Below are 25,706 nucleotides of genomic sequence, written 5' to 3'. Positions count from 1 at the left end.
ATAAGCTCTAAATACTGATCCTTTTTCTGGGGTCCAACTCCAGAAGAAAGGAAAAATGCACATGGCCTCTAAATACCTGAGAGCATGGTCCACCTCATTAGCAACCAGAGAAGCCCATTAAGACTGCAATGAGATGTTGAGCAATTTGCCAATTTTAAATGTGCATAATCCAGCAGTTCTGATTCTAGGAATGTATCTTAAGAAAACAGCTGAATAAGTGTATCAAGATAAATGTGTGAGGATATTTTTGAATCCCTGATTATAATAGAAGTCCCTCAGCAGGGGATTGGTGAATAAATTATGGCCCATGTCTAGGCTGGAATGTCATAGAGATTAAAGAGCCTAAGGAGCAGGTAGTCTCCTGGTTTCCCGGGTGCTTCACCAACACCCATGTGGTCCTGGCCTCATTTCAGCCCCTGGCACTCCTGACATTCGTAGCCATACCTCTGACATCCCCAGCTCCCGGCTGTGGGGGTTGGGAATGATCCAGAGGGGAGTCAGGGAGGATGGGCAGAGGTCTGGAAGGCACCAGAGCATAGAGTCTACAGCTTCCCCACAGGAGCAACGTACCGCGTGAGGTCTATTCAGAGAAGGTTACCCTGCAGGCAGCCTTCTGTGGATCCTGGTTCTTCTAGATGACCAAAGCAGTGATGCTGGGTTTGGCTGAATTCCTGAATATCCTGGTGATGAGATGAAAAAATAAAACATTTCCTGTCCAATGGTGCACGTCAACAGGAAATCTCAGCACCTGGGTGTTCTGGTGGATTTTTAAAAATATATTTATTTATTTATGTATTTATTTATTATTTTGGCTGCGCCGGGTCTTAGCTGTGGCACGTGGGATCTTTGTTGTGGAGTGCGGAATCTTTTAGTTGCGGCATGCGGGCTCTTAGTTGTGGCATGCGGGCGGGATCTAGTTCCCAGACCAGGGATCGAACCCCGGGCCCCCTGCATTGGGAGTGCAGAGTCTTACCCACTGGACCACCAGTTGTTGTTTGGGGAACCCGTCCTCCCTTTCTCTGGCAGCGAGAAAGGGAGGACGGGTTTGGGCAACCACTGTCTCCCACTTCCAGCTTCTGTAGTTCAAGGGAAGCAGGCTCTGCTCCCTGGTTCCGAAGCCAATCACCAGGACTTCTGCTAGCATTACTGTCTCCACAAGGGTAGCTTGCTAAGCTTGGGCCACCTCTGCCTCTGCAGAGAGTTTAAGTACAAGGTATGGGTAGGGTGTGCAGAGCCACAATGGAAAATACAGGAACTCAGTGTTAGTAGCAGCTGAGCTGTCTATCACCACATGTAGGCCAGGCAGACAGGAGAGGGAGGGGATTCTAGGCCCTGGAAGGAGAGAGTCATGTAGAGGAGGCTGCCTTGTTGGACTGGCAAAGGTGAGAGTCTTCAAGGTTGACTGAGACAAGAAAACCAAGTTGAGGTTGAGCGGGGAGATCAGTGTAGCTGGAGCCAAGTAGTGAAGGCAGAGTAGGAAGAGATAACATGGGAGAGGAGGAGGTTATTGCAGATTTTATTCTAAAGGCCATTGAATAAAAGCCACTGCAGGAGATTTTTAATCAGGAGAAGGCAGTGGTCTGACACCTTTTTGGAGATCACTCTGGATCCAAGGTGCAGAAATGCATTGTATTTGGGACAAAAGAGCAAGCAAGAAAAGCCCTTTGGAAGCTGTTGTGGAGGAGGTGGTGGCATAGATGAGGGATAAGGCAATGGAGAAGGGTGAAGAGGTGGGATTCAAGAGCACAGAGACAAGTCAAAGGGGGAAGGGGCTTGTGGGGAAGTTGGATGATCTTGGCTACTTCACTCCCAGCCTCAGCTTCCTTTCCCAAACAGAGGTACTACCCACTTCACAAGAGTAAGTTTGACAAGTGTAATGGTTAAGAGTATTGTTTTTGCCAATCTGGATTTGAATCTCAGATCTGGCAGGTGCCAGCTGTGTGACTTTATGCAAGTCAGTTAACAGTAGATTGTAGCACTTGTTGAATGCTTTTTATGCGTTAACCAGTAGAATCCTCCCCAGACTAAGACACTTTCTCTGTTATTCCAGTTTACAGGGGGAGGGAACAATAATGGGGACAGAGCAAGTCATTTGTCCGAGGTCCCAGCCAGGATTTCTCTAACCACCACATTACCCTAGCTTTTCTGCGCTGAAAACTGGGATAACAATACTACTGACACTTTCAGGTGTGTTTGAGAGGATTCAAGAAGAGGACTGGCAAATAGTAGGCACTTGTAAATTATTATTTTAACTATTATTATCATTTTTTTGGTTTGTTTTCCCGAGTTTTGCAGGGAGCAGGCATTACGTGGAAAAATCCTTGGATTAAAAAAAAAAAAGACCTCTCAGGTGAAGGGAAAAAACTGCAGCTGTCGGCTTCTCAAAGTCACTCGGAGACGGGCTGTGCGGGCGTGGCTTAGAGGTCGGGGCGGGGCCAAGAGGAAGAGCCCGACCTAGGGGGCGGGGCCAAAACCTGAGGGTCGAGGCTAGGGGCGGGCCCCGGAGAGAAGGGGCGGGGCGAGGGCCCGCAGCGCATGCTCGGTGGTGCCGCCAGCTCTGCCGCTGCCGCCAGCGCCACCGCCCACTCCGGGCTGGCCAGCGGCAGGCGGCCGGGGAGCAGAGTAGGGCCGGGCTGGGTGAGCGCACGGCCATGGCCCCGTGGCTGCAGCTCTGCTCTGTCTTCTTCACAGTCAACGCCTGCCTCAACGGCTCCCAGCTGGCAGTGGCTGCAGGCGGCTCCAGCAGAACGCGGGGCGCCGACACCTGTGGCTGGAGGGTAAGGAGAGGACAGCGAGTTTCTTGCTGTCCCCCAAAGCGCGGGGGCACAGGTGCTCGCGGGCAGTGGCGCCCGCGTCGACTTGTCTGCTCTCCGCAGAGTGCGCGGTGGGGCTGGGACCCCGCTGCTCCCGCCCTCCTGCGTCCCTCCCGGGTCGCTTGTCTGCCTGCCTCGGCTGGGTTGAAAGAGGCCGCTCGACCCCGGCTTTGTGTTGCTAATGAGGCGCGGCCACTGGCCGGGGTCCGGCTCCAGGAGGGCGGGCGAGAGGGACGCCCGGCGTGGGGCAGGAGTAGGGCGCCCCACCCTTTGTTCCAGGCCCGGGACCTCCTCCCTCTCAGGGCACAGGGCCCCGGGCTGGGATCCTCCGAGCTGTTCGCATGGGGGGCGCTTTGGTGCGGGAGTGGGGGTCTTCTTTCGGACCTCCGGTCCAAAACTCTGCAAAAGCCCGGGATTGCCAGGCAGGGGACCCTGAGTGCTGGGGAGGGGTGCGCCCCCCTCTTTCGGAGCCGCTTTGTTCCTTCTGGGCCAGGCCGTCTTACCCCACTTTCACCCCCACCTCAGACTCCTGACTTGCTGGTAAATTTTGCTCCCGTATCCAGCCCTTCGAACGGTCTCACGGATGACCTCCCCCCCACCTCCACCGCCATCCAGCTTGAGTTGAGGATATTTTTCGTGGCCAAAGGGAGGAATGAGCTTGTCCCCTCGGGCAGATGCCCGAGACGAGACTGGAGGGATGCACCGACTTTGTCCTGTGCTTGGAGCCCTCTGCCCCTAACCCAGCGCTTCTTCGATGCCATCTGGGCGATGGGACATGGGGAGGGGGGTGTGCGCGGGGACGCTGCCGTCCCGAGTTTCTATCAGGGCTCCTGGGCTTGGGCGGCCAGAGGACCTGGAGACTGTGTCCATCTGCCCAGCACCCCTCCCACCCAAGCCAGGACCAGCCTGGTGTCAGGGCACTCACGGCCTTCAGCCTTGTGGAGGGGACACCGGTTTGCACTCAGGCAGCCATGGACATGACCTTGGCTCTTCTGGGCAGCCATGAGCCTCAATTTCTTCACCTGGAAAACAGGAGTAAATGAGATTTCCTAGTTTCCCTAGCACTACTGCTCTGAGGGATGGGTATGGGGTAGTTCTCTTAGAACAACGTCCACCCACCTCTTGTGGGGTGCTCTGAACGACCTCAAGCAGTTGAGGCCTAGAACCTGATATCCCTTTAGGGGCACAGGCTGGTGCCTCCAACTCACTTGCCCCGCATTCAGAGAAACACAGTGCAGAAAACGAGGTATGAACCAAGTAGCTGAAATGTCTTCAAACCCAATAGCTGTGCTATAGACAGCTATAACCCACCCTCTCACCAACCCCATAGTGAATGTAATCTTCCGATTTGAGTAAACATCACATTTTCTTACTCTGTCCCATTTTAGTAAAAATACCACTATTCTTGGGTTTTATTTTTTTTTTCAATAGATACCAAGTTTTCCTCAGTTTTTAGATCAAAAAGTTTTCCTTAAGGCTTTCCCATGTTGACTTACCAATCCTAAATTTTCTGGATCTAAACTGGTGTGTTGGCTTTTGAATAACAGCATCACAGATATTTTATTCTGAATTTTCATAAGCCGGCCTAGGTGGATCAGCCCAATTTGCTGTTTTTCTGCACTTGCCCAGGTGGCATCACGTGTCAGTGCACAGACCTTGTGAAGTTTTAATGCTGTGGGTATAGCCGGGCCCCAGAGGAGCCAAGCTGGCGGTTTTGTGCTCTCTGTGGGAATGTGTTCGCCCCTAAACCTGCACACCCACAGGATTAATGGGGGCCCTCATCCCAGTGGCTTCACATTCATGCTGGGGGTGACCTTCTCAACAGCTCCTACCTTGGCCTCACAGTCCTTTCCTTGGGGTCATCTTCACCTGCTTTCTGAATGAGCATGGAAGCCTCAGGGCCATCTCCTGTACTCTAGGCTCTTCCCAAGCTGACGCGTGGCTCCTTCCCTCCTGGTCTTTTGATGCATCTGATGGAGCCACCAGCTTTCCCTGACCCAGCTTGTCCACCTGCCTTACATACTCACCTTTCCAACTCTAGCCCCTGGCCCTCCCACCCTGCTCCCTAACTCCTGTGCCCTTCTTGTTGCCGAGGCATGCTTTTTCCCTGCTCCTGGGATAGCTTTTCCTCCCCTGAGAACCCCCTGCTTGGCCTAAGACTCAGCTCAGATGATGCCTCCTCAAGGAAGCCCTCTGAATGCCATTCCCCTTGCTTCGCCTTCTCCTGCAGGTCCTTGCCTTTGGTTCTCACCAGACTACATCATCAGTATTTGTTCACATCTGTGTCTTCAGAGTAGTTTCTTTAGCCAGACGCTTAACCTTGTGTTGGTGAGCTCAGAGCCTGGGGCCCTGTAAATCTTGGCTGAACCCAAGTAGACCCTGCAGCCTTCCTGCTAAATCCTGTATGAAGTGATCGATTTTAAGAAGGGGGGTGGGGGAAGGGCCACGATCAGAGCAGTGAGCTCCAGTGTCTTCTCCGCAGTGAGCTTTTGTACATGCTACTCCCGCCTGTGTTCCTTCTCTTTACATCTCAGCCTCCCCTCTCAGCTGCAGCATCACTTCCTGCAGGAAGCCTCCTCTGCCTCTACCTCCCTAGGTAAGTTTTTACGGAAGTTGCGCTGTCAGAGGGCTGCCCAGTAAGTACTGGTGTACAGTTACTTGGCTATTTGATTCATGTCCGAGTCCCCTACCAGTTAGTGGGTGTTCAGCCCATAGTACTTAGTCTCAGTGCTGACTGAGGTTGCTTACAGTCTAGTTGGGGCTATGTTAACATATAAGAATAAGGGTTGGTGATGTGTGACGCAAGCAAGAGAGGGCTTCCTGTGGGTCTACGTCACACAGAACCTGAGAAGCTGGAGACACAGCAGGGTAGAGAAGTGAGCCCTCAGGAGGGGCAGGATCTGGGTGCTGGAGAGGAGCTGAGCGATTGACCCCCTGGCTCTCCAGGGAGAGGTTGTTCCAGGAACTCTTGCCCCTGCAGGAATGTGTATTTTCCCAGGACTTGCAAGGTGACTGGAGCCAGCTAACCCTCAGCAGCTGTAACCCTCCCTTCGGGGCTGCTCTCGGAGGAGCCAGCCTGGTCTAAGTGGTCAGATTTCACAACCTCCCCATTATTAGCGGGGCAATTAAGGGGCCGATACCATCTTGAACACAGTGCAGTGTTTTAGAAATGAATTGTGGGCTCACTTCCTCAACTAGTTTTTTTTTTTTTTTTTTTTTTTTAAGTCTCTTAGGGCTCTTGCCAGGTAAAGTTGCTCTTTGAGTAATAAATACAATTTTCGCAAAGAAGTAACAAGTTGTAAAACTTCCAGAGGGGCCAGCATTCTCATTTACACTGAGTCTTAACTGCTTGCTTCTTGGAAGTGGAATGGTTTTGTTTGTGATGGGTAACTTTATGTTGGTCACTTGCACTGAGGTTTTTTCCCCTCCTCTTGCCTTGCTGGTTGTTTGAGAAGCCTATTTATGGAACAAGAAATTAGGAATCTATTCCCACAGGTTTTTATTTAGTGGCTTTTCCTGCAGTGGAGGAGGAGGGAACATTTCTTGCCTTCTTACCTAGATGGGGTACACCTTCCCTGGTCTATTATCCCTGAAACACAATTTCTACTCTCCCCTCCCCCCTTCCCCCACCAAAGTCTGTTCCTTCAGGAATTCAGGAAGCCAGAATGCTGGCATCGTCTTTACAATGAAGTGCAAGTTTCCCATTTAAGGCAAATACTTCATCTCTAAAGGTAGGAAGGAATAGGGTGGTACTTGGAAAAGAAGAAGTTCCAGCTGATTAAAATTTAGGTTCCTGATAAAAGTCCAATCCAAGAACTCTCCTTGGCTGTGGGCCCAGCCATGTTTATTTAATTCTGAATTGGATGTGTTTTCATTCACTTGCAGCTCGTGGCTCTCAAGGCTGCATCTGGTCTGCCTGTCCTGTGGCCGTGTTGTCCATGTTACACATGCTCTTGTGTCTTTTACAGAATTCTTCGTTAAAAATGAGTCAGCCCCGGTTGACACATTTTCAGAGAAACATTTTTATAAGAAGTGTGATGCTTTCTTCCAGCCTGTTTTGCTATGTTAATTTGGGAATCCTTTGGCTGGGGTCCATCTTTCTTGAGCAGCCCTCCCTTCTCTCCCCTCCCCCATCCATCCAGTGGACCGGGAGCCCCTGCAGTGCCTGGGGCATTGTGCTAGTTATTAACTCGGGGATACAGCTGGGTGAATGAGACCAGCAACTAAGTTCCGACTGAGGCACCATTTCCTTCCAAACATGATTTCTCATAGTGAAGTCCAGGGGCTTCCAGTACCAGGATTGTCTTGGGAGCGCGTTAAAATGCAGATTCAAGGCCGATGGGGCCAGAATGGGAGTGAGATGGGGCCCAGGAACTGACATTTTAACAAGTTCCTGTGATGCTCTCAACAGTGAGAATCGTTGCTTTAGGAGACAGGGCTTCGGTGGTCACAAGAAGGAGGCGGGAAGCCACATTCTAAACGTTTAAAATCAGCTTGACTTGAAATTACTTCACTGGACTTTTAGAATGTAAAGTGGAGACTTTGTCCGAGCTCTGGAAAATGGCAGGGGTGAGGCTGGCTGAAGGAGGACCTGGGGAGCCAGTCGTTTTGGGTGGGTGTCTCTGGCTTGGGGTTAAAGAGGAGGCTGGGGGTGAAGCGGACCCGACACTTGCACTGGGTTCCTCCCCAGAACAGCTGGGCCTGTCTGGAAAACAGTCTCAGCAGAGTAGGGTAGGATCCAAATCATATACTCAGCCATTCAAACTTTACAGGTGGCTTCCTTACAAAGGCAAGAACAGCTAATGCTTTTTTAAGTCTTTATTTTAATTTGAGTATTTTTCATGCTTCATTTGGCCTAAAATGTTTTTTTTTTTTTTTTTCTTTTAAAAAAGTTTTCAAACTGTCTTTCCCTCATCAGTCCCTGAACTTTTCACATACCGTGCCCCGGCAGATGTCTGCTGCTGCTGGGGCCACCCAGTCAACAATTAATTGTTCCTTTCATTCCTTGCTGCCTCTTGTGTCTGCCCCGATGGATGGGTTTTTAGGCTTCTGGAAGGTTGGGTCCCCCATCCTCAATTTGTAAGAGAATGGGCTGAGGCAGGGGCTCAGGTATCCCCAGAACTTGACTGGCTAGAGTGGGGGACAGCGCCTCTGGAGCAGACCTCTCTCCTGCCACCCTACTCCGGCAGCCAAGACCATTTCCGTTTCACATCTCGCCCAGATTTGGAGGTGGTTCTGCCCTCAGCAAGCCCAAGGGACCTGTCTGTGTTGGTGCCACAGGCCCCATCTCCAGGCAGCCCAACTTGCCTGGCTGCTGGGAGGCAATGTCCTCCTGGGCAGTGTTTGTCTTGGCTGCAAGGATGTTCTGAATGGGCCTGACACACGATTAGGTGACTGATGGCCCCGTAACACATTGTCTCCTCCAGGGCCTGAGGCCTTTGAAGCTCTTCCCTGTGGGAAGTAGACTATTTGCTCTATTAAAATGCCTTGGTATTTCCTCTGTTTAACCACAGGCCACTTCCTCTCTGCCACTCTAAACCCGGCAGGGCCACCGGCTGATTGAAAAGACACAAGCCCAGGAGTGATCACATCCTATTGAAACAGATAGTCTTACTGCAGATTAAAGCTGGAGCAGGTCTCTAAGAAGAAGCCCAATCTACGGGGGATTCGTTGACATGGCTCCTTATCTTGCTCAGAATTTAGCCTGTTGATGTCATTCACACTTAAAGCCCTGAATGCTTTTTTTTTTTTTTAAGAAGGAAAGCCTAAATTGTAACCAAATTAGTGTGTATTTCATCTACATACGGCAGGTTAAAGCGATTTGATCACCTGAATTTCTCATTGTGTGAGTTGAGGACTCTTCAGTGTCTGGGAAGAGCATGATGTCTATTCATAGAAAACCATACTTGGCTTATTCTCTGCTTGCAGATTCTGTCTGCTTGTTCTCACGTGTTCAGAAGCCCAAGTAAAACGTTTATAGCTTAAATAATACCAACAATATATCTGGGAAGACTGTCCCTCATGCCTTCCCGAGCAGTATCTGGGAACGGTTTAATTATTAACATGAGGCATGAAACTAAAAATTGAACAATTGAAAAATTACCTAAGTAACAAAGACTGACATGACATTTAAACTCCATCTGTACCCTGTTTCTTCTGAAGGGGCCTAAAAATGGAATAACTAGTTAGTCTCTAATGAAGAGTATTACATTTTTAAGATTTATTTATTATATTTTTATTTATTTTTGGCTGCGTTGGGTCTTTGTTGCTGCATGCGGGCTTTCTCTAGTTGTGGCGAGCGGGGGCTGTTCTTTGTTGGGGTGCGCGGGCGTCTCGTTGCGGTGGTTTCTCTTGTTGAGGAGCTCTAAGCACGCAGGCTTCAGTAGTTGTGGCTCGTGGGCTCTAGAGAGCAGGCTCAGTAGTTGTGGCGCAGGGGCTTAGTTGCTCCGTGGCATGTGGGATCTTCCCGGACCAGGGCTCGAACCTGAGTCCCCTGCGCTGGAAGGTGGATTCTTAACCACTGCACCACCAGGGAAGCCCAAGATTATTATTTTAACATTTGCAACTCCATTGTTTAAACCATCCATGATAAAAACAGCTTTCCTTTTCTTTGGTTCCTTGTTTGGAAATGTTGGGGGAAGGTGGATGTAGCTAATTAAGGCTACAACATTTAAAGGGGGGACTTAATAGGTACCAGCTGTCCTCAACAAATCACTGGATGGATGACAAAATAAAGATGTGATGTGAACACACATGTAATTCTCTTCTAAAACGGAAGTTGGCCTGTAAATTGTGTGATTTAATAGGGTAAATGCAAACTACCTTTACTATGCACTTTTAAGAAGAATTTGTTTTATAGTAAACCTAATGTCTTATTTGCATAAGGCTGGTACATTAAAAGTTGAAACGGCAGGACAGATGGCAGGTATTGTGGGAAGTTTAATAAATGATAATTTTATTGTATGTTTCTTCATTCCAAACCTCATCTAATAGGCATTAACCATGAGGCTTTTCATTAAAATTACTACATTGTAGGGGAGCTTGCTTGAACTTATCAGAAATGCCTATAAAATTGAAGCAGTGACTTTGAAAAGAGAATGGAAATTGGTAACATTAATTAAAATGTTCAGATGGATATTTACCTTTCACACATTAAATGAATACTTCAAATGAATCCTTTTGAAATCATAAGGGATTAGGCTTTAACTATAACGTTTTTAGATTTTGAAAGTCCTTTATTCCCTTAAAAACTAGGAGTTTTTCCAAGTGTTCTGTTTTGTCAGTTTTGTAGATTTTCCCCCCAATGAATGGTAACCCTTTAAAAAATGCTGGCTGTGGCCCCAGACTTCTGTTCTGAGCTGAACTGTTTTACTTGCCAGTGGGAGGGCTGATGGGGATAGAGGGAGGGTTTCCTTGTAAAGAAGAGGTACATTTTCCTGAGATGCGCCATGTGGTTCTCTGTGATTTTATTCTGTCCAGGTGATTTCTGGCTTCTCTTCTCCTGAAGAGGGTTTCTTCCCCTTTTATCTGAGGAAAATACAATGCAGTCCGGACCAAATGCAGGAGCAGTCAGCCTGAGCATGGTCCCTGTTGAGTGACAGCTTATCGCCTCCATCCTCTGGAGGGGGAACATTTGCTCTGGGTGGGGCCCAGGCCCTCGCATGGTTAGGATTTGTTGTGACTGCTCGATATCTGAAGTTCGCAAAGACTTACTTGGTGTGAGGAGGCAAGAGCAGCTCCCGTGTCAGGCCGTGGTTAAACTGTAGTTACGTTTTCTGGGAAAACACGAAGCGGAGAAGGACCAGGCCCCCGTCTGTAGGGGCTTCCTATCCAGGCGGGTCTGCAAGGCAACTCCCCGTCCTCGCTCTGCCTTGTCCACTCCTCCCAGAGGAGCATGAACCACGGTTCCTGCTGCCCCTCATCCCAGAACATTGCATTTTATGCACTGGCCAGTGTGAGAAGCAGGGTGGTACGGAGCAGATGTCCGAGGTGCTGCTGGGCGCCCACCTTTGGAACTCTGGCTTTTTATCCCACGTCTCAGTTGGTTCCCAGTAACTCTGGCTACTTGCTTTGCCTCAGTTTCCCCTGCTTTGGAGGAGGCCCGCCTTTCCCCAGGAGGCTTCTCCACAAAGCCCCCTAGGCTCCCTGTGTGAATTTCACCTTTGCCAGGAAGCCTACATTTAGTAAAGTCAGACTCGCCCCATCATGCCTCCAGATTTAGTGGGATGCATTCAGTCTTTTGCAGTGATGCAGCGAAGAAGGGGAATCTTGATTTGCTTATGAAGAAGACACTTAATTTGGATGGTTCAGAGGAGGCTTAGAGGGAGGGATCAGATGGCTGAAGAAGACTGGCCTCACTGGGGGGACTTTGAGTGTGGCCTCTGGTGAGTGGAACCAGGAGGTGGGGACAGTTTGGGCAGAAGGAGAGATGTGGGTGCGAATTCCCTGGCGGTCCAGTGGTTAGGACTCGGCACTTCCACTGTGGGGCCCGGTTTCCATCCCTGGCTGGGGAACTGAGATCCTGCAAGCTGCAAGGCGCGGCCAAAAAAAAAAAAAAAAATACAGAGAGGAAAAAAACAAAAAGAAAAATGCGGGTAAAGCTGGAGGAGGGTGGCTCATTGGAGGCAGTGGAAACAAGACGGCTGAAGACGGAGGCTGGGACTAGATAAAGGGGTGCCTTGAATTTTGCCTACCTGTACTTGTCAGGGATGGTGAGGCTTGGAAGGTTTCTCCAGCAGATGAATGGCTTGATAGGAGTGACCCTCAGCAGCCAAGCCTTCATTCCGTGAGTATTTGGCGTTTTCTATGTGTGAGGCCTGGTTTCTGGAGCTTAGATTGTAGTAAGGGAGACAAATAGGATAACAAACTACCAGACCTGCTCTATTTAACATAGCAACCGCTGCTGTCTCGCTCACCTCTTTTCTTCACTTGAGTTTTCTCCACAAAATTTTTTTACCATGAAACGCACAAGAGTGTTTTCTTGTCTGTCCGTGCATCTCCCTCAGTGCACTATCAGCTCCCTGGCGGCAGGTCCTTGATCTGCTTCGTTCCCTGCTGCACCAGGAGATGAGTGGCGGCACATGGTCGTTTCTCCCTACGTGTGACTAAGTGCTCTGAAGGAAATTAAAATGGGGTGATGAGAGCGGGTGAGCTCGGTGGCCTCTCTGAGGAGGTGACATGTAAGGCGAGCAATTGTAATGACAGTTTCCTCTGAAGTTCTATAGTTACCTATGTTCTATTTTTTTAAAAAATTTTATTTTTATTGAAGTATAGTTGGTTTTACTTATGTTTTGTTAACATTGGTGCATCATGTGGCATTAGATGCTGAGAGTAGCATAAAAATAGGCTCGCCTTCATTCACATCACAGTTTATTGGCACTGTGTCCTCATACTGGCCAACTGCTAGGCTGCAGGACAGATTCCCAGGGAATGAGAGAGGCAGTGGTTAGGGCTGGTACTGGATGGGAATCACAGTTTGCAGAGTGTTGGTTGCTTGAAGAGAGGATGTTTGGACTGTCCAGGTTGCGCTGCACTGTGGATGAAAAAAATGTAAAAAATGACTGCTAAGCGCTAACTAAGCATCTTGGTTTTGGACTTTACGACACAAAGTGAATGAAATGACTCTTACTTCCTGGCAGCAGCCCTTAGGTGGTATGACAGCTTGGTCTTTTTAACAGAGATACAGGTCTCATTTTCTTTCGGTCCCCTCTGGTTGTGAATGCCTTTCATTTTCTGAAGTCACTCGAGGGTCCATCCAGAATCAAAGATGCTCTTTGCCGCCTTTCCAGGGCTGTGGGTTTGCCGGCCAGCTGTGGTAATGAGGTTTTGCCCAGCTTTGATTTTCATGCCTTGCCTCCCTGTGGGAGGAACTAGATATTTCTGATCTTACCTCTGCTCATATTCAGATCCAGCCAAGCAATCAGTGACTTCCCGGGCTTTTTTGTGGGAGACTGTGGGAAAAGTCCTGGTTGGCTGGCTATGAATTAATGAAATCCTTAGAAGGGTTCACTAAAGATAGCTCCTGTGGTTTAAAAAAATAGCATTGCCTTTTTAATTTGAGAAAGAGGTCATGGAGTTTTACCAAAATTAAGCAGAGAAAATGTAACATCTGGTTGTGCTGCCTGAAGACTGCTGCAGTGGGGGGCTGGAGTGGTGGGTTCCGAGTATCTGGCGCGCCCAAGGTGACTGCCAACCAGGTCTCTCAGGGCTGCTCTGGACACGCAGGCTGCCTCATTGTTCTCCTCCCTGGGTTTTGAAGCTTGAGACACAGAAATTCTATCCCAACATCTTTTCACTTGAGCACATTTCCCATCTACTGAGCTTTCTTCCTTTTACTTAAAGGGTCACACTTTTTTTTTTTTTTCCCTTTAAGTGCACAGTTTTCAAGTTGGAGATTAGGGTAATCATTGCTTTTATCTCATTAAAAAAAGATTGGGGTAGATAATGGGGGAGAGTTTGGGTGGAAGGCAGGAGAGTTTTAAAGAGCCATTCTAAAAAGTTTTTAAATTAGTAGGAATTCTGATAAGAGGAGAAAGAGAATGATAAATTGCAGAAGAGTTTTAGGGAAAGGCATAAAGGGGTTTTAAAAGGACCTGTTCCTTGAGAGCTTCCCTGGTGGCGCAATGGTTAAGAATCTGCCTGCCAATGCAGGAGACACGGGTTCAAGCCATGGTCTGGGAAGATCATGCATGCCATGGAGCAACTAAGCCCGTGCGCCACAACTACTGAGCCTGCACTATGGAGCCCGCATGCCACAGCTACTGAAGCCCAGTGCCTAGAGCCCGTGCTCTGCAACAAGATAAGCCACCACAGTGAGAAGCCTGCGCACCGCAACTCGAGAGAACCCACGCACAGCAACGAAGACCCAACGCAGCCATAAATAAATAAACTATTGCCTTTTGGGGGAAAAAAAAGGACCTATGCCTTTTTAAAAAGCAGAAACATAAATGTCTTAAATGTCTGCTATGTGTACATACCCCCTCAACCACTACCCAGTTAAGTGAATAATAAGTTACACTACTGTGGGTTTTAAAAATTTATTTTAGGGACTTCCCTGGTGGCGCAGTGGTTAAGAATCCGCCTGCCAATGCAGGGGACACGGGTTCGAGCCCTGGTCCGGGAAGATCCCAAATGCCGCGGAGCAACTAAGCCCGTGCGCCACAACTACTGAGCCTGCGCTCTAGGGCCCGCGATACACAACTGCTGAGCCTGAGTGCCACAGCTACTGAAGCCCGCGTGCCTGGAGCCTGTGCTCCACAGCAAAAGAAGCCACCGCAATGAGAAGCCTGCGCGCTGCAACGAAGAGTAGCCCCCGCTCGCTGCAACTAGAGAAAGCCCACACGCAGCAACAAAGACCAAATGCAGCCAAAAATAAAAAAATAAATTTTTTAAAAAAAATTATTTTTAATCCTGAATCTATTCTGTATTGAGACTTTATACTTTGGGGTGTACATTTTCTGAAACAGGGAGATGAAGCTGTTGCTGCCCAGCCCCCACCCAGGCCAGCAGGCAGCCAGTCAGCTATACCTGGGGCTTCACTTTACTCTCTCCCCTATATTTTAGATTCTGAAAATTTCAAACCTATAGAAAAGTTGAAAGAACAGTGGGGTGAGCACCTATTTCCCCTTAGCCTAGAGTCACCAGTGCTTTGCCTCACGTACCTCAGCTGTACTCCTAAATATCCTTCATGATTTCTTTCTGAATCACCTTCCAGGATTCAGACAAGGGCCACTCACTGCTTATAGACACCTCCTGTCTCTTTAGTTTCCTTTAATCTAAAGGAGTCCCTCCACTTCTTTTTGATCCTTTATAACATATACATCTGAAGAGTCAAGGTCACTTGTGGTATAGACAGTCACACAACTTGGATTTCTGATTGTTTCCTCGTGATTAGGGTCAAGTTAAATATTTTGGCAAGATCCCTCTAAAGGTGAGAGTGTGACATTGTTGGATTTTAGGTATCAATAGGTAACAAATATAGGTGCAGTTTTAGCAAAGAGCAAAATATGTTTTTTCTACTTGAAATTGTACATAGAGACCTTTCTAATGATTTAACCCAGTTTGGTCTTGTGTTATTTGTCTTTTTTAAAAACACAGTGCTTTACAGTAGGGCTTTCCTTTTACTTTACTGAACGTCCAAAGAAACTGCAGGGTGTCATTTGTGCTATCCTGTAATTTAACTTATTTCCTTGAAGACGATTTGAAATCAGTTGTGCTCTCAAAATTGGGAGTGCTGGATCCCAAGAATGCTTAAGGCTTTTGCTGTTCACCAGGGCTTTTTGCAAACAGTTGTAGATGTCGCCCTCAGCGACCGACCAGGAATGAGTTCCTATTATAACCTCCCCTTGGCCGGGGCAGGTTTACGGTTGAGTGCTCCCTCACACCCAAACTCAGCCACTTCTTTCCTTTGTGCTAAGAAAACAATGAACTTTATTTCCAGAAAAGGCCGCTTCACTCAAAACATGTCCTCAATTTCCAGTCTTCTCCTTCTATGATTGTGTATTGCCTAAATTATTTTATTAGAGACCCTTAACAGAGTTTCATTCGTTTAACTTGAATTACTGTCTTCTACCTCATGGCATGCCTTTTCTTTCTTTTATTTGTCCCTACCCCAGATTTAAAGCCCAAAGACTCAGCAAGTTAATATTGATTATTTTTCAAAGTAAGTTAAAACGTCAAAAAGTGACAAGTTGTTATTCTCCCAAGGTACCAGGGAGACGACAGAGACAAGCCCTGCATCTTTTATTCATAAGTGCAGGGAGCCGGTGAGGGCGCGGGAGGGCCTGTGCACCAGTCGTTTGTTCAGCTTTCAGGACCAGGCTTCCTCCCCTGCTGGCCGTGAAATGTCATGCCGAGATGTAATAGCGGGACATTCAGCGTCCAGAGAATGGACTGCAGAGGTTCAACCCCGCTTTTCATTTTATTTTCTGGCACCGAATCCACGGTCGCCTCCGTGGCCTGACAGCAGAAGGCCAGAAAAGCAGCGATCGGGATGCTGGTAGGGATGCTGTGCCGGGGTACACGCAGGGCACCAAGGATGGGCCAGGGTGCGCCTCGGGAGAGGGCGGCGGGCTGCCTTTGCTTAGTCTAGTCTACCCTGCTCGAGGAGAGGGTTCTTGTTTCCATGGCTCTTCTACTGTCAGTTTTGGTGGGAGAGGGAGTGTAGAGTGCTTTTGAGTTCAGAACTCACTCAGGGATAAACATTTCTGTGTAGAGGGCAGTCCTGGGGCAGGGAGCTGAGGCTGTGAGACTCCCTGGGCTCTGACATTTTCTTTAGAAAAAGAGAAATCAGGCAGCACTTGCTAAGCAGGCTTAGAATTTGATTTAGAGCAATAGTTCTCAATTGGGGGTGATTGGGGAATCTCTGGAGACACTTTTGGTTGTCACAACTGGGAGGAGGTTTGCTACTGGCATTTCCTGGGTAGGAACCAGGGATGCTGCTAAACACCCCCAAATGCACAAGTCAGCCTTTTCCAGTAATAGCCCAAAATGTCAGTAGTGCTGAGGTTGAGAAAACCTGATTTTGGGGTCCCATTTTAGTATTTGAATTTTTCAGCTCACTTAGCCTTATAACACTTTTCAGTTTCCTTTCTGTTTAACAGAAGCTGCTGGTTCTATAAATCTGCACTCAGGATGAATTTCCATTAAACTCTCTAAGACATATGATTAAACTATTGTGGTGCTCCTTGAAGATATGCCCTGAATGCAACTACTATTTAAAATGCAAAAGACGATTTTTTTGTTTTGGCCATAATTTGATCAAAGTAGCATAACCTGTGCCTCTGTTTTTGTTACTCACTGATGGTCTGTGGATAACATTACATTTTTTCAGCATGAAACCCAACACTTCAAATCCCTAAAGCAGTCTCAAATTTATGGTTAATAAAAGCATTTATTGTACTGGATGTCATCTGTTATATCACTCTGGGGCTAGAAACTGGCAAGCAGTGGACAGGAAATATTTTCATTTCAAATCGCTTCAATCTTACGGTCTAGGGGCAAAAGTGTCTGATTTCAGGAAAGCCGCGGTGAATAGCATAGTAATGAATGCATTTTTAGTTGATTAAGCAGGCATTCTCTCCCTTTCAAACAATCTTCTCTCTTTGGCTTGGTGGGGCTAAATAAACATGTGATGTTAAACGATAGCATTTCTTGGGTTGGCCATTCTTTTCCTTTGATCATCTTAAAACTTTTCAAAGTGTTTTCCAGGAATCGTCAGCAGAGCAGGAACAAGTGCGGGAGAATGGCTAGACTCGAGTGTTGACCCTCCTTGTAATTATTTACTTTCTGAGCAGAGGAGGTTTTCTGAGATGATGCTGACTCTTCCGAATTCCTCTTTAAAGATGGAATTTGGTACCCTGCCCTTGAGATCACGAATTTAGGAGGAAAAAACATTGTGATTTTTTTTCTTTTTAAAGGCTGCAATTTTATTGTAACTTGAGTCCTGATTCCCCCACAGCCATCAAGTAAACAGGGTGAGGAACGTTCCATTCAGAGGCAGCCATGGGTGGTGGTGATATATCCGGGACAAGGTACCTTTCATCCTGGCTGCCCAGTGCCTTTGAACGTGTTATGTAAATCATCACTTCCACTGAGCTTCGGAGGTAGACGATTATTTCTGATGTGGTTCCTTTTTTTCCAGATGAGGATTCCATGACACAAAGAGCCAGGAAGGGATTAGGATGGGAGGCCATGTGCCTCAGAGAGGCCTCTCTCTGCCAGATACTACGAGAGCCACAAAGTTCTTACCTTGCCTGTGCCCCCAGCAGCGAACTTGCCCTGCCTTCCCAGCACCCAGCCGTGTCTACCATGTGCAACAAAGCAACTCATGGGGGTGGGAAGAAAGCAAGACTAGATACCAGCGAGCGCTTTGCAGATAATTAAACTAGGGTTCGGCCTTTACCCCAGAGGTTACCAAACTTGGCTGAACTCCAGAATCACCGGAGGAACATTCTTGGGAGGGGGCGTGGAGGTGAGAAATTCCGGGATTCACCCCAGACCTGCTTAAGTGGGATTTCCAGGGGAAGGCCAGGAATCTGAGTTTTTAAAAAAGCTGCCAGATGGGTGGTTGCCGGGGTTTTGGGGGTGGATGAAGGGTTTCACTACAAAGGGGGCAGTACAAGGGAATTTTGGGGGGATGGTGGAACTGTTCTGTGTGCTGACTGTGATGGTAGCTACAGCGATGTACACATTTACACATCTAATTATACATTTATATATGTATAAACTCGTGGAACTGTACACCAAAAACGTCCATATTTACGTGTAAAAAAAAATGCTGCTTGCGTGAAACTGAGCTATCCCCAAGGTGTCAGGTGGGAAGGGTCGTCCAGCTGTGGGAGAACGCCACCTGGAATTGCAGAGGCAGGTAAGGAGGTCCTCCAGTAAAACTTCCTGTGACGATGGACATGTTCTTCCCTGCACTGGCCAGTTCAGTAGCTATTAACCATGGTGGCTGAGATGTGGCCAGCACAATTGTGGGACTGAATTTTAAATTTACTCAAGTTAAGTTTAAATAGCTACACATGGCTCGAGGCTGCCCTATTGGACAGTTTGCCTTAGAGGCAAGCATTGCCATACTGGGGGGGGGGCTTTGGCTCTGTGCCAGGTGCATACAGAGCCCATAAAGAGCTCTTTATGCTTGAGGGACAATAGTAAGTCATCCCAAGTAGAGAGCAAAATGGGCACGTGGGCCAGCAGCGTGGGTTGGTAAGGACAGAGGAAAAAGGAACCTTGGAAAGAAGAGTGGTGTGAGATGGGTCCAGGCAGAGAACAATCTTGCCAAGTGGAGGAGTCAGCTTTTCTTCCCCTAGCGCAGAAGTCAGAGGGTGCCAACTGTGGGCCACTTCCTTCCCCAACTTCCCAACCTCGTTCATCTTAAAAGTAGTTAGTTAGTATGTTCTTTAATTGTACTTCTGTTCCCCTGAGGTGACATGATATACAGGAAGCCATTGGAGGGTTCAGGGGAGCGATGTGTGGACAGGGTTAGGGGGTACTTGTGGCTGGGCTGAGGGTTTGCTGGGTCCCCCTGCCAACCTAGACGGGGTGTGGTGAAGAACCTGTGTGGGCATATTCTGCTCCCCTTTGGGGAATGAGATGTTATGAAAAGGCAACTGGGCACAAACCTCCCACTTAGGCATGGAGCACATGGCCTCCATCTGGGCATATGTTCAGACACTCTTAAACCTACGTCCCCACCCCCATGGACTTATGCCATCTTAAATAGCGTTACTTTTCCAAATGCATTTATAAAAGAGTGAGATTCTGAAAGTGTGGCCTTTTATTAGTGCAGACCAAATGGTGACAGAAATAATGTTCCAGTTTGTCAACATATTTGTCCTTAAATAAATTTGCTAAATGACTAACAAAAAAAAAATTCATGAGCTATGGGTTTTTATAAATTAGTAGGTTTTGTTAATATTAGAGTAGGGCTTACTTGAAAGCCTGAGGGCGGACTTATTTTTTTTAAAGAAGGGGCTTTAAAATTAGAAGAGCTATTCTTTTATTTTTATATGAAAACTTCACATCTTTAGATCAGGAAGAGAAGGACATTCTGAATCATAGCATCTTTAAGCGGAGTATCCTTGTGTTGCCTTTATAATTTGGTAACTTCAACCTAATGCAAAAAAAAAAACAAAACTGAATGAGCATTAAATGCTGTTTCTTCCATTCTTGAATACAGAAACATTTTGATGTAGAGTTGTAATCACTATTTTTAATGGTTATTATTATCTTTCTTATTTATATTTGTTTTCTGAAGATATTTCCATGTTTTTACATAGTTTACAGACTTGTTGCTCTTAGTGGTCATATGATATTTTCATATTGTGTGCCTCTGCCCCTTTTACTACCCCTCTCCCCCACAGATGAAGCACTTGGGCTATTTCCAAGTTATTGCTGTTATTAATGCTGCTATGAATATCTTCATGCAGATTGGTTTCCTGTCCCACCTCACCATTTTGGTTTGTTTCCTTGGCATATATAGTGTTTCCCAAAGTGTAATTACTGGGGCAAAGGTTTTATAGCTCTTACAACACGTTTACCAACCTGCCTGTATAATGACTGGGCCAATTTACTACAAAGAATTGTGTTTTGAGAAGAGGGTAAATTTGGTCCACAAATCCCAGCTGTACCATTTGCTATCATTTATTGTGACCTTGGGCAAATTTCTTCACCTGTAAAATGAGTCAATAATAGTTTATCTCCCAGCATTGTTCTGAGACTTAAGTAAGTTACTGTCTTTAAAACATTTAGCTCTGTGCCTGTCCACATAGTAACTACTTATAATGATTGGTGGCAGACGGCTGTCCGTTAATAAGTGTGCTCATTTTTCCACATCCTAAAAAATATTGACATTTATAATTTTTATTTACACTTTGTTATTTGAGTTGTACCTTATACTTGTTTCATTCTGGGTTTATTAGAGAGGGACTGAATCTTTCCACCTGGTGATTTACCTTCTGAGTAAGTTTTAGTGCTTTTAAGTCTGGTGGTATTAATGTGAGGTGTGGATGAAATGCTGCTCAGTAAAAGTATTAGGGAAGATGTTTAAGTGAGTAAATGAGGGTTTTAAAATCAGAATATTGATTGAGTGACTCTTTTGCACTTAATAGCATATTATGAAAATAGTTGAATCTAAACATTATCATGGGAATCCTATTTGTACCAGTAATTTGGCTAGCGAACCTTTCTTCAGAAATAGATTTTCCAAGGTTGATTTTGGATTGATCACACATTTCCTGTGAATAGAATATATATGAATCCTGTTTTACTGCAGCTTTTGCAAATCCTGATCTTGGGCTAGAAGCCACTCTGTTAGATGGTCTCATTTACATCAGTGTGACCTGTGAGATGAGGGCATCCCAGGCCAGCTGAGTGTGACTGTGGACAGGGCAGGTGACCCCTCTGACTCTCAGTTTCTTTACCTATAAAATGGGACAATCAGACTAGAATTATTCTTAAGAATTTAAGAATTGTTTATATTGAGATAACTTGAAGTTTTAACTCGGAGGATAATTTTTCTATCCTACCCATTCCACTTCCTTATTAAGTCGGTCCCGTCAGTTTCCATCTGGACTCTTGCCTCTTGCACCTGGGTGTCCTGTTTTTGATCTGTCTCGAGAAAAAACACCCAGCCTGTGGCCATTTTTGCAGATCTTTCTCTAATAAAAGTAAAGTGTCTGTCCTCCGCATAGGTTTTGTTTTTTTTTTTAAAGATTTGTACACTGAGAATTCCCTGGCGTTCCAGTGGTTAAGATACTTTGATTGCCGAGGGTACGGGTCCGATCCCTGGTCAGGGAACTAAGAGCCCACAAGCTGCGTGGTGTGGCCAAAAAAAAAAAATATTCGTACACAGATTGCTTTATTTCTACCAAGTGTGCCCGCCGCATCGGCTCCACTGTCATTGTGATTTGCCTGTACTGGTGTTTACCCAGAGGTGCCTAGTGTGTCTATCTGCCTCCATCCTTCACATTTCCCGTGCTCTTGTCCACATGGCCAAAGGCCCCCTTGCGTCTCTTGTTTTTTTTCAACATTACACTACCGTTAATGATTGCTTTCAACCTATTTAGTCTTCTGGGCCAGGAGCTGTTAGGGTCCAATCAATCACTGAATCCATAAACAAGAGCACTGCCTCAGACTCCCCATGAGCCCTGAATTACATCAGGGTGTTGACAGTCCCGGAGGCCTGGACCACTCTGTCAGTGACTGTCAGGGGCAAGAGAGGATTCGGGTATGTGCACGGTGGTGGCAGGGGCGGGAGAAAGGCAGCTGCAGATAAAAACTGACCAGAGATAAGAAATAGTTGGTTTGGCAGAAAATCTGCATGTGGGTAATTGCAGGGCTGAGAGATTAATTTTGTTTCCCTTTCACCCCCATTTGCACCAAGCTGTCTTGATTTTGAATTGAAGTATAGTTGATTTACAATTTTATATTAGTTTCAGGTCTGCAACCTAGTGATTCGATATTTTTATAGATTATACTCCATTTAAAGTTATTGTAAAATACTGGTTATATTCCCTGTGCTGTACATTACACCCTTGTATCTTATTTATTTTATACCTAGTTGTCTTCTTATTAGGAAAGCTAAACAGGTTAAAATAGCGATACACATACACACCCATCCCTCACCCAGGGGTTGCTGTCCCCCGGGTTTCCGTCTAGGTGCTGTCATCCTGAGTGATTGCCACCTGCCCAGGTTGAAGTGGTATTGCTTTAGTGGGTCCTGGGTGACTGTTCCTTGGATACGATAAGAACATTTCAGGAGAGTGGAAGAAGTAGCATTTAATGCTCAGTAAGCTCTTTTTTTTTTTTTTCTGCATTAGGCTGAAGTTACCAGTTTATAAGGGCAACACAAGGAACCTCTGCTTAAAGACGCTGACTGGCAGGCAAGGAGGCAAGAATGCTTGATAGGCTGTCAGGAAGCTGGTCACCTCCAGAGGGGTCTGTGACACAAGCCAGAGGGGGAAGTGATGGTGAGAGGCTGGGGAAGAGGTCACCCATGCAGAGACCAGAGGGCCTGCAGCTTGAGGGCATGGAGAAAGCTTTCTTGATGAAGAGCCTTATCTCCAGGGATCATGCCCTCCAGAAGCTCTGAGCTTAGCCAGGTGCCCTGGGAAGGCACTGGGTGGTTTTAAACCAGCACCTCCACCTGCAGCAGTAACAGAGCAAGCAGTGTCTTAATCCCCTGCAGAAAGGACTGAGGTGTGCGTGATACGTGCAGCTTGTACCTCTAAATACCCTCACCCCAAGTAAAGCTTGGTTGTGAACACCTTCCCTGAACCTTGACCAACACCCCATGAAATTGATGGTTCCGTCCTGTGGCCTATAGCTTGTGGTACCCTGCCGGAAGGACACTGGCCTGGACGGCCATTCCTTTATGGTTGCAAGCACCTTTGAGGGTCTCCCGGTGCCACCAGCTGGTTCCTCACTGAGCGCATTCATGTGCTTTGATGCAGTGAGGCTGGGAGGTGGGGTGGGATAGGAGGCAGGGGGTGGTCTCCTTGGGATCTGCTCCTTACTGGGAGCTTTTCCCCTTTCTTCTGCTCTGGGCTGGATGAAGCTTCAACCTTTGCAGAACGCTCTTGGCTGGGTGAAAACATCTTGAAATGGGATTTCTATCTATGGAAATTGAAAAGGAGATAAATCGCAGGGACTGTTTCTCCTGTTCTGATGCGCCTCCCGCCCCCTGTAAGTATAGAAATGTTTAGCTTCAAATAAGTGGCTTGAGATGTACCACTGTTCTCATTTGGAAATGTGAAGCTGGCCGCTGCCCAAAGGTGCCCCCTCACCTAGTCTTCAGGTAGCACAGGGGTGTCCCTTCCACCTGAATGTCACTTCCTGGGCACTGGCCCCCATCCCAGTCACTCTTAGACCCTTCCCCGTGTCCTAGTCCTGCACTCTGCACATCCTGGGTGCTCTGTGAATAAGGGCTGGATTATCCTACTGAGTACAGATACTCAACTTACGCACATTAGCGCTTTGGGTAAAGGGGTTTATGTGGGGTCAGCGTTCTGGGGAGTGTGTGATGCCTGGAGGATCTTAGTGACTTGGCACATCTGCATGTAAGCACAGCCTCTGAGCCCCGATCTACTTCCCATAGGGTTCCTGGCAGCCTCTGGGGACTAAGACTGTTCATCCTGGACATGTTCCCCTGACTCCTGGGAGGCAGTGGGAGGGCTCCCCCCCCAGGGCCGCCTGTCTGGTGGGGTCACCTGACCGGGGTGACTTGGCCCTGTCAGGATTGTCCAGGAACAGTGGAGATGAAGTGTGTCTAGCACTGAGACAGTTCCGTGCCTTTGCAAACAACACACTTCCAAAAGGATCCCGCCACCGCCCCCAGGGCGTTGTAAGGTGGCGGAGGGAAGCGGTGGCTGACAGCAGAGTTAAACTTGAAGGTTGGTCACATTTCTGACATACCATTTTCCTCCGCCTACCAGCAGCTGCCCTCTACTTTGAAAGGGAGCTTAGCTGCTCGCATAAACTTTGCCTTGTGATAATGTAAACTATTATTAGGATTATCTTTTTATTCATAATATACGTCTCACTCTCTGTCTCCCTTATTTTTTCTGTGCTTGAAACACTCATTTACCCTTAGAACCCAGAGGCAGCTACAACCCCTCTGAAAACGACGAAACACTTTATAACAGACTACCTATTTAAATCTCTCTGTGGTTTAAAAAGGACTCTGGGAATGAAACCATTGGGTTGAGGAAGCTTCAAATCTCAGCAAAGATTCCAGGCTAAAACTGGCATTTGATGTTGACAAAACATTTCAGTTAAAAGAATTCATTTTTTCTTGGCGGTGCCCCTAAGCATGCAGGGATCTTAGTTCCCCGACCAGGGATCGAACCCACGCCCCCTGCAGTGGTGGGCTGGAGTCTTAACCCCTGGACTGCCAGGAAAGTCTGAGAATTTTTTTTTTTTAATGAAGGTTTGTCCCAAGGGTGGTGGTTTTGATACAAAAATGCTTGATTTTCACTTGAGAATCTTTGGCTTTCAGAGTCTCTCCCCCCCATTTTATCACCACCTGGTGGAACCGTCTGCCATTCAGGACATTCTGGAAGTTAGAGAAGGTCCCCAGGCTCACACTGTGGTCGGCCCGGTGCTACCTCCCTGCAGCCTTCGCGGGAGGGATGCCCCGATGGTCCTGCCTCAGGTGCTCCTGTGTGGTTTGTCAGCAGAGGGCAGGTTAGCGTGCGAGCCAAAAAAGCCCAATAACCTTTTCAATTTTTAATACAATGACTCTCCCACCCTTTGTTTCTCCCTCCAGTCTGCCCCAAAAGAAGAAACAGACTGAATTTTTAAGCACATCTGGACACTGTTTTTGTAAAGCCGTTACCCTGAATTCCCAGAAGGAATGTATTGGCTCCCATCTTTCCAAGCAAAAACTGAAATGACTCCTTTGTTTATAAGTACTGTGCTTGCATATTTTAATAAATCTGTAAAGAAAGAAGTTGCACTGATGTGAGGGTCCTTAGCCAGGCCAACACATTCTCCTCTTGTCTCTCTTGAAGTCCTTGAGAGGTGCTAAAAGTTTATGATTGGTTATTTTTGGTGGGAGTGGGGAAGGGAGGAGTAAGGACTCCACGTGTCCCATTTGAAATTACTTTTTCCGCTTTCTGTGGCAGTAAGAGTGTTGCGGCAGGGGTGCTCATAGCTCTGGTTCTTCTGTTCTGCTCTCGCTACCATGCAGTGCCCTCTTGGTGAATGCCATGTAGGTACAATCAGATTATAATGTTCCAGGTCTGAGAACCCAGAGGTCTGCAATGGAATCTCTTTCCTTTATCAGATAGTGTTTGTTTTCTTCTTAGGCAAATCTTCTAGAAGGTTATTGTTGCTAAGAGAGTGAGGCTAGTCATTCTTTAATATCAGTCAACAAGATGTTGGTATGGGGTTCTTCAAGTATGGGGAGAATTTCAAAACAGTGTGAAACTTTTAAAGACGAGATAGAGAGGTATTTGCTATGTTGGTGAGCTGGAAAGTTCTTTTTTATGCCCTTAAAAATTATGCTTGTGAATTGAAGCTGTACCTTCAGGAAGACATGAGTGTAGTATGGTTAAGTTATAAGGGTCACAGTTCTGTTACTACCCAATAAATGTTCATTAGTGATAAGCATTTAACCAGTGTGGTAGTTACTGTTTCCTAGAATATGCCTTTCTCCAGACTGTTCTGGGTGTCTGGAAATAAACTCAAGAGGTGTAATATTCCTGCAGGCCTCTTCTCAGAGATGAATCAAAGTTCAGAGATAACCACATTTCAGCTTTATTCCCTTACTTTTGGGGAAAAGGTTGTTAGCCACAAAGCCAAAATTGATGCACAATTAAGCCTGGCAGTGATATGGATGTGCGCCTGTCAAACGGCCACAAGTGATGAATAATGTCCAAAACAGGATGG

General features: G+C 47.0%; 1 protein-coding gene across 3 annotated transcripts in view; it reads left to right on the top strand.

The window, feature by feature from the left end:
- The first annotated feature begins 2,601 nt into the window (after positions 1-2,601).
- IL17RD (interleukin 17 receptor D) overlaps positions 2,602-25,706 on the top strand; it is a 67,457-nt gene continuing 44,352 nt past the window's right edge. For all 3 annotated transcript variants that reach the window (XM_073811256.1, XM_073811255.1, XM_019947771.3), the window contains exon 1: positions 2,602-2,777. In XM_073811256.1, coding sequence (XP_073667357.1) covers positions 2,652-2,777 — 126 coding nt within the window. In that variant the 5' untranslated portion in view covers positions 2,602-2,651. The remainder of the gene's footprint in view (positions 2,778-25,706) is intronic.

The sequence above is a fragment of the Tursiops truncatus genome, chromosome 10 (genome assembly GCF_011762595.2).
Source record: "Tursiops truncatus isolate mTurTru1 chromosome 10, mTurTru1.mat.Y, whole genome shotgun sequence".
Lineage (NCBI taxonomy): Eukaryota > Metazoa > Chordata > Mammalia > Artiodactyla > Delphinidae > Tursiops > Tursiops truncatus.
Note: the sequence above shows the minus strand (reverse complement) of the source record. Positions and strands in the feature narration are given on the sequence as shown.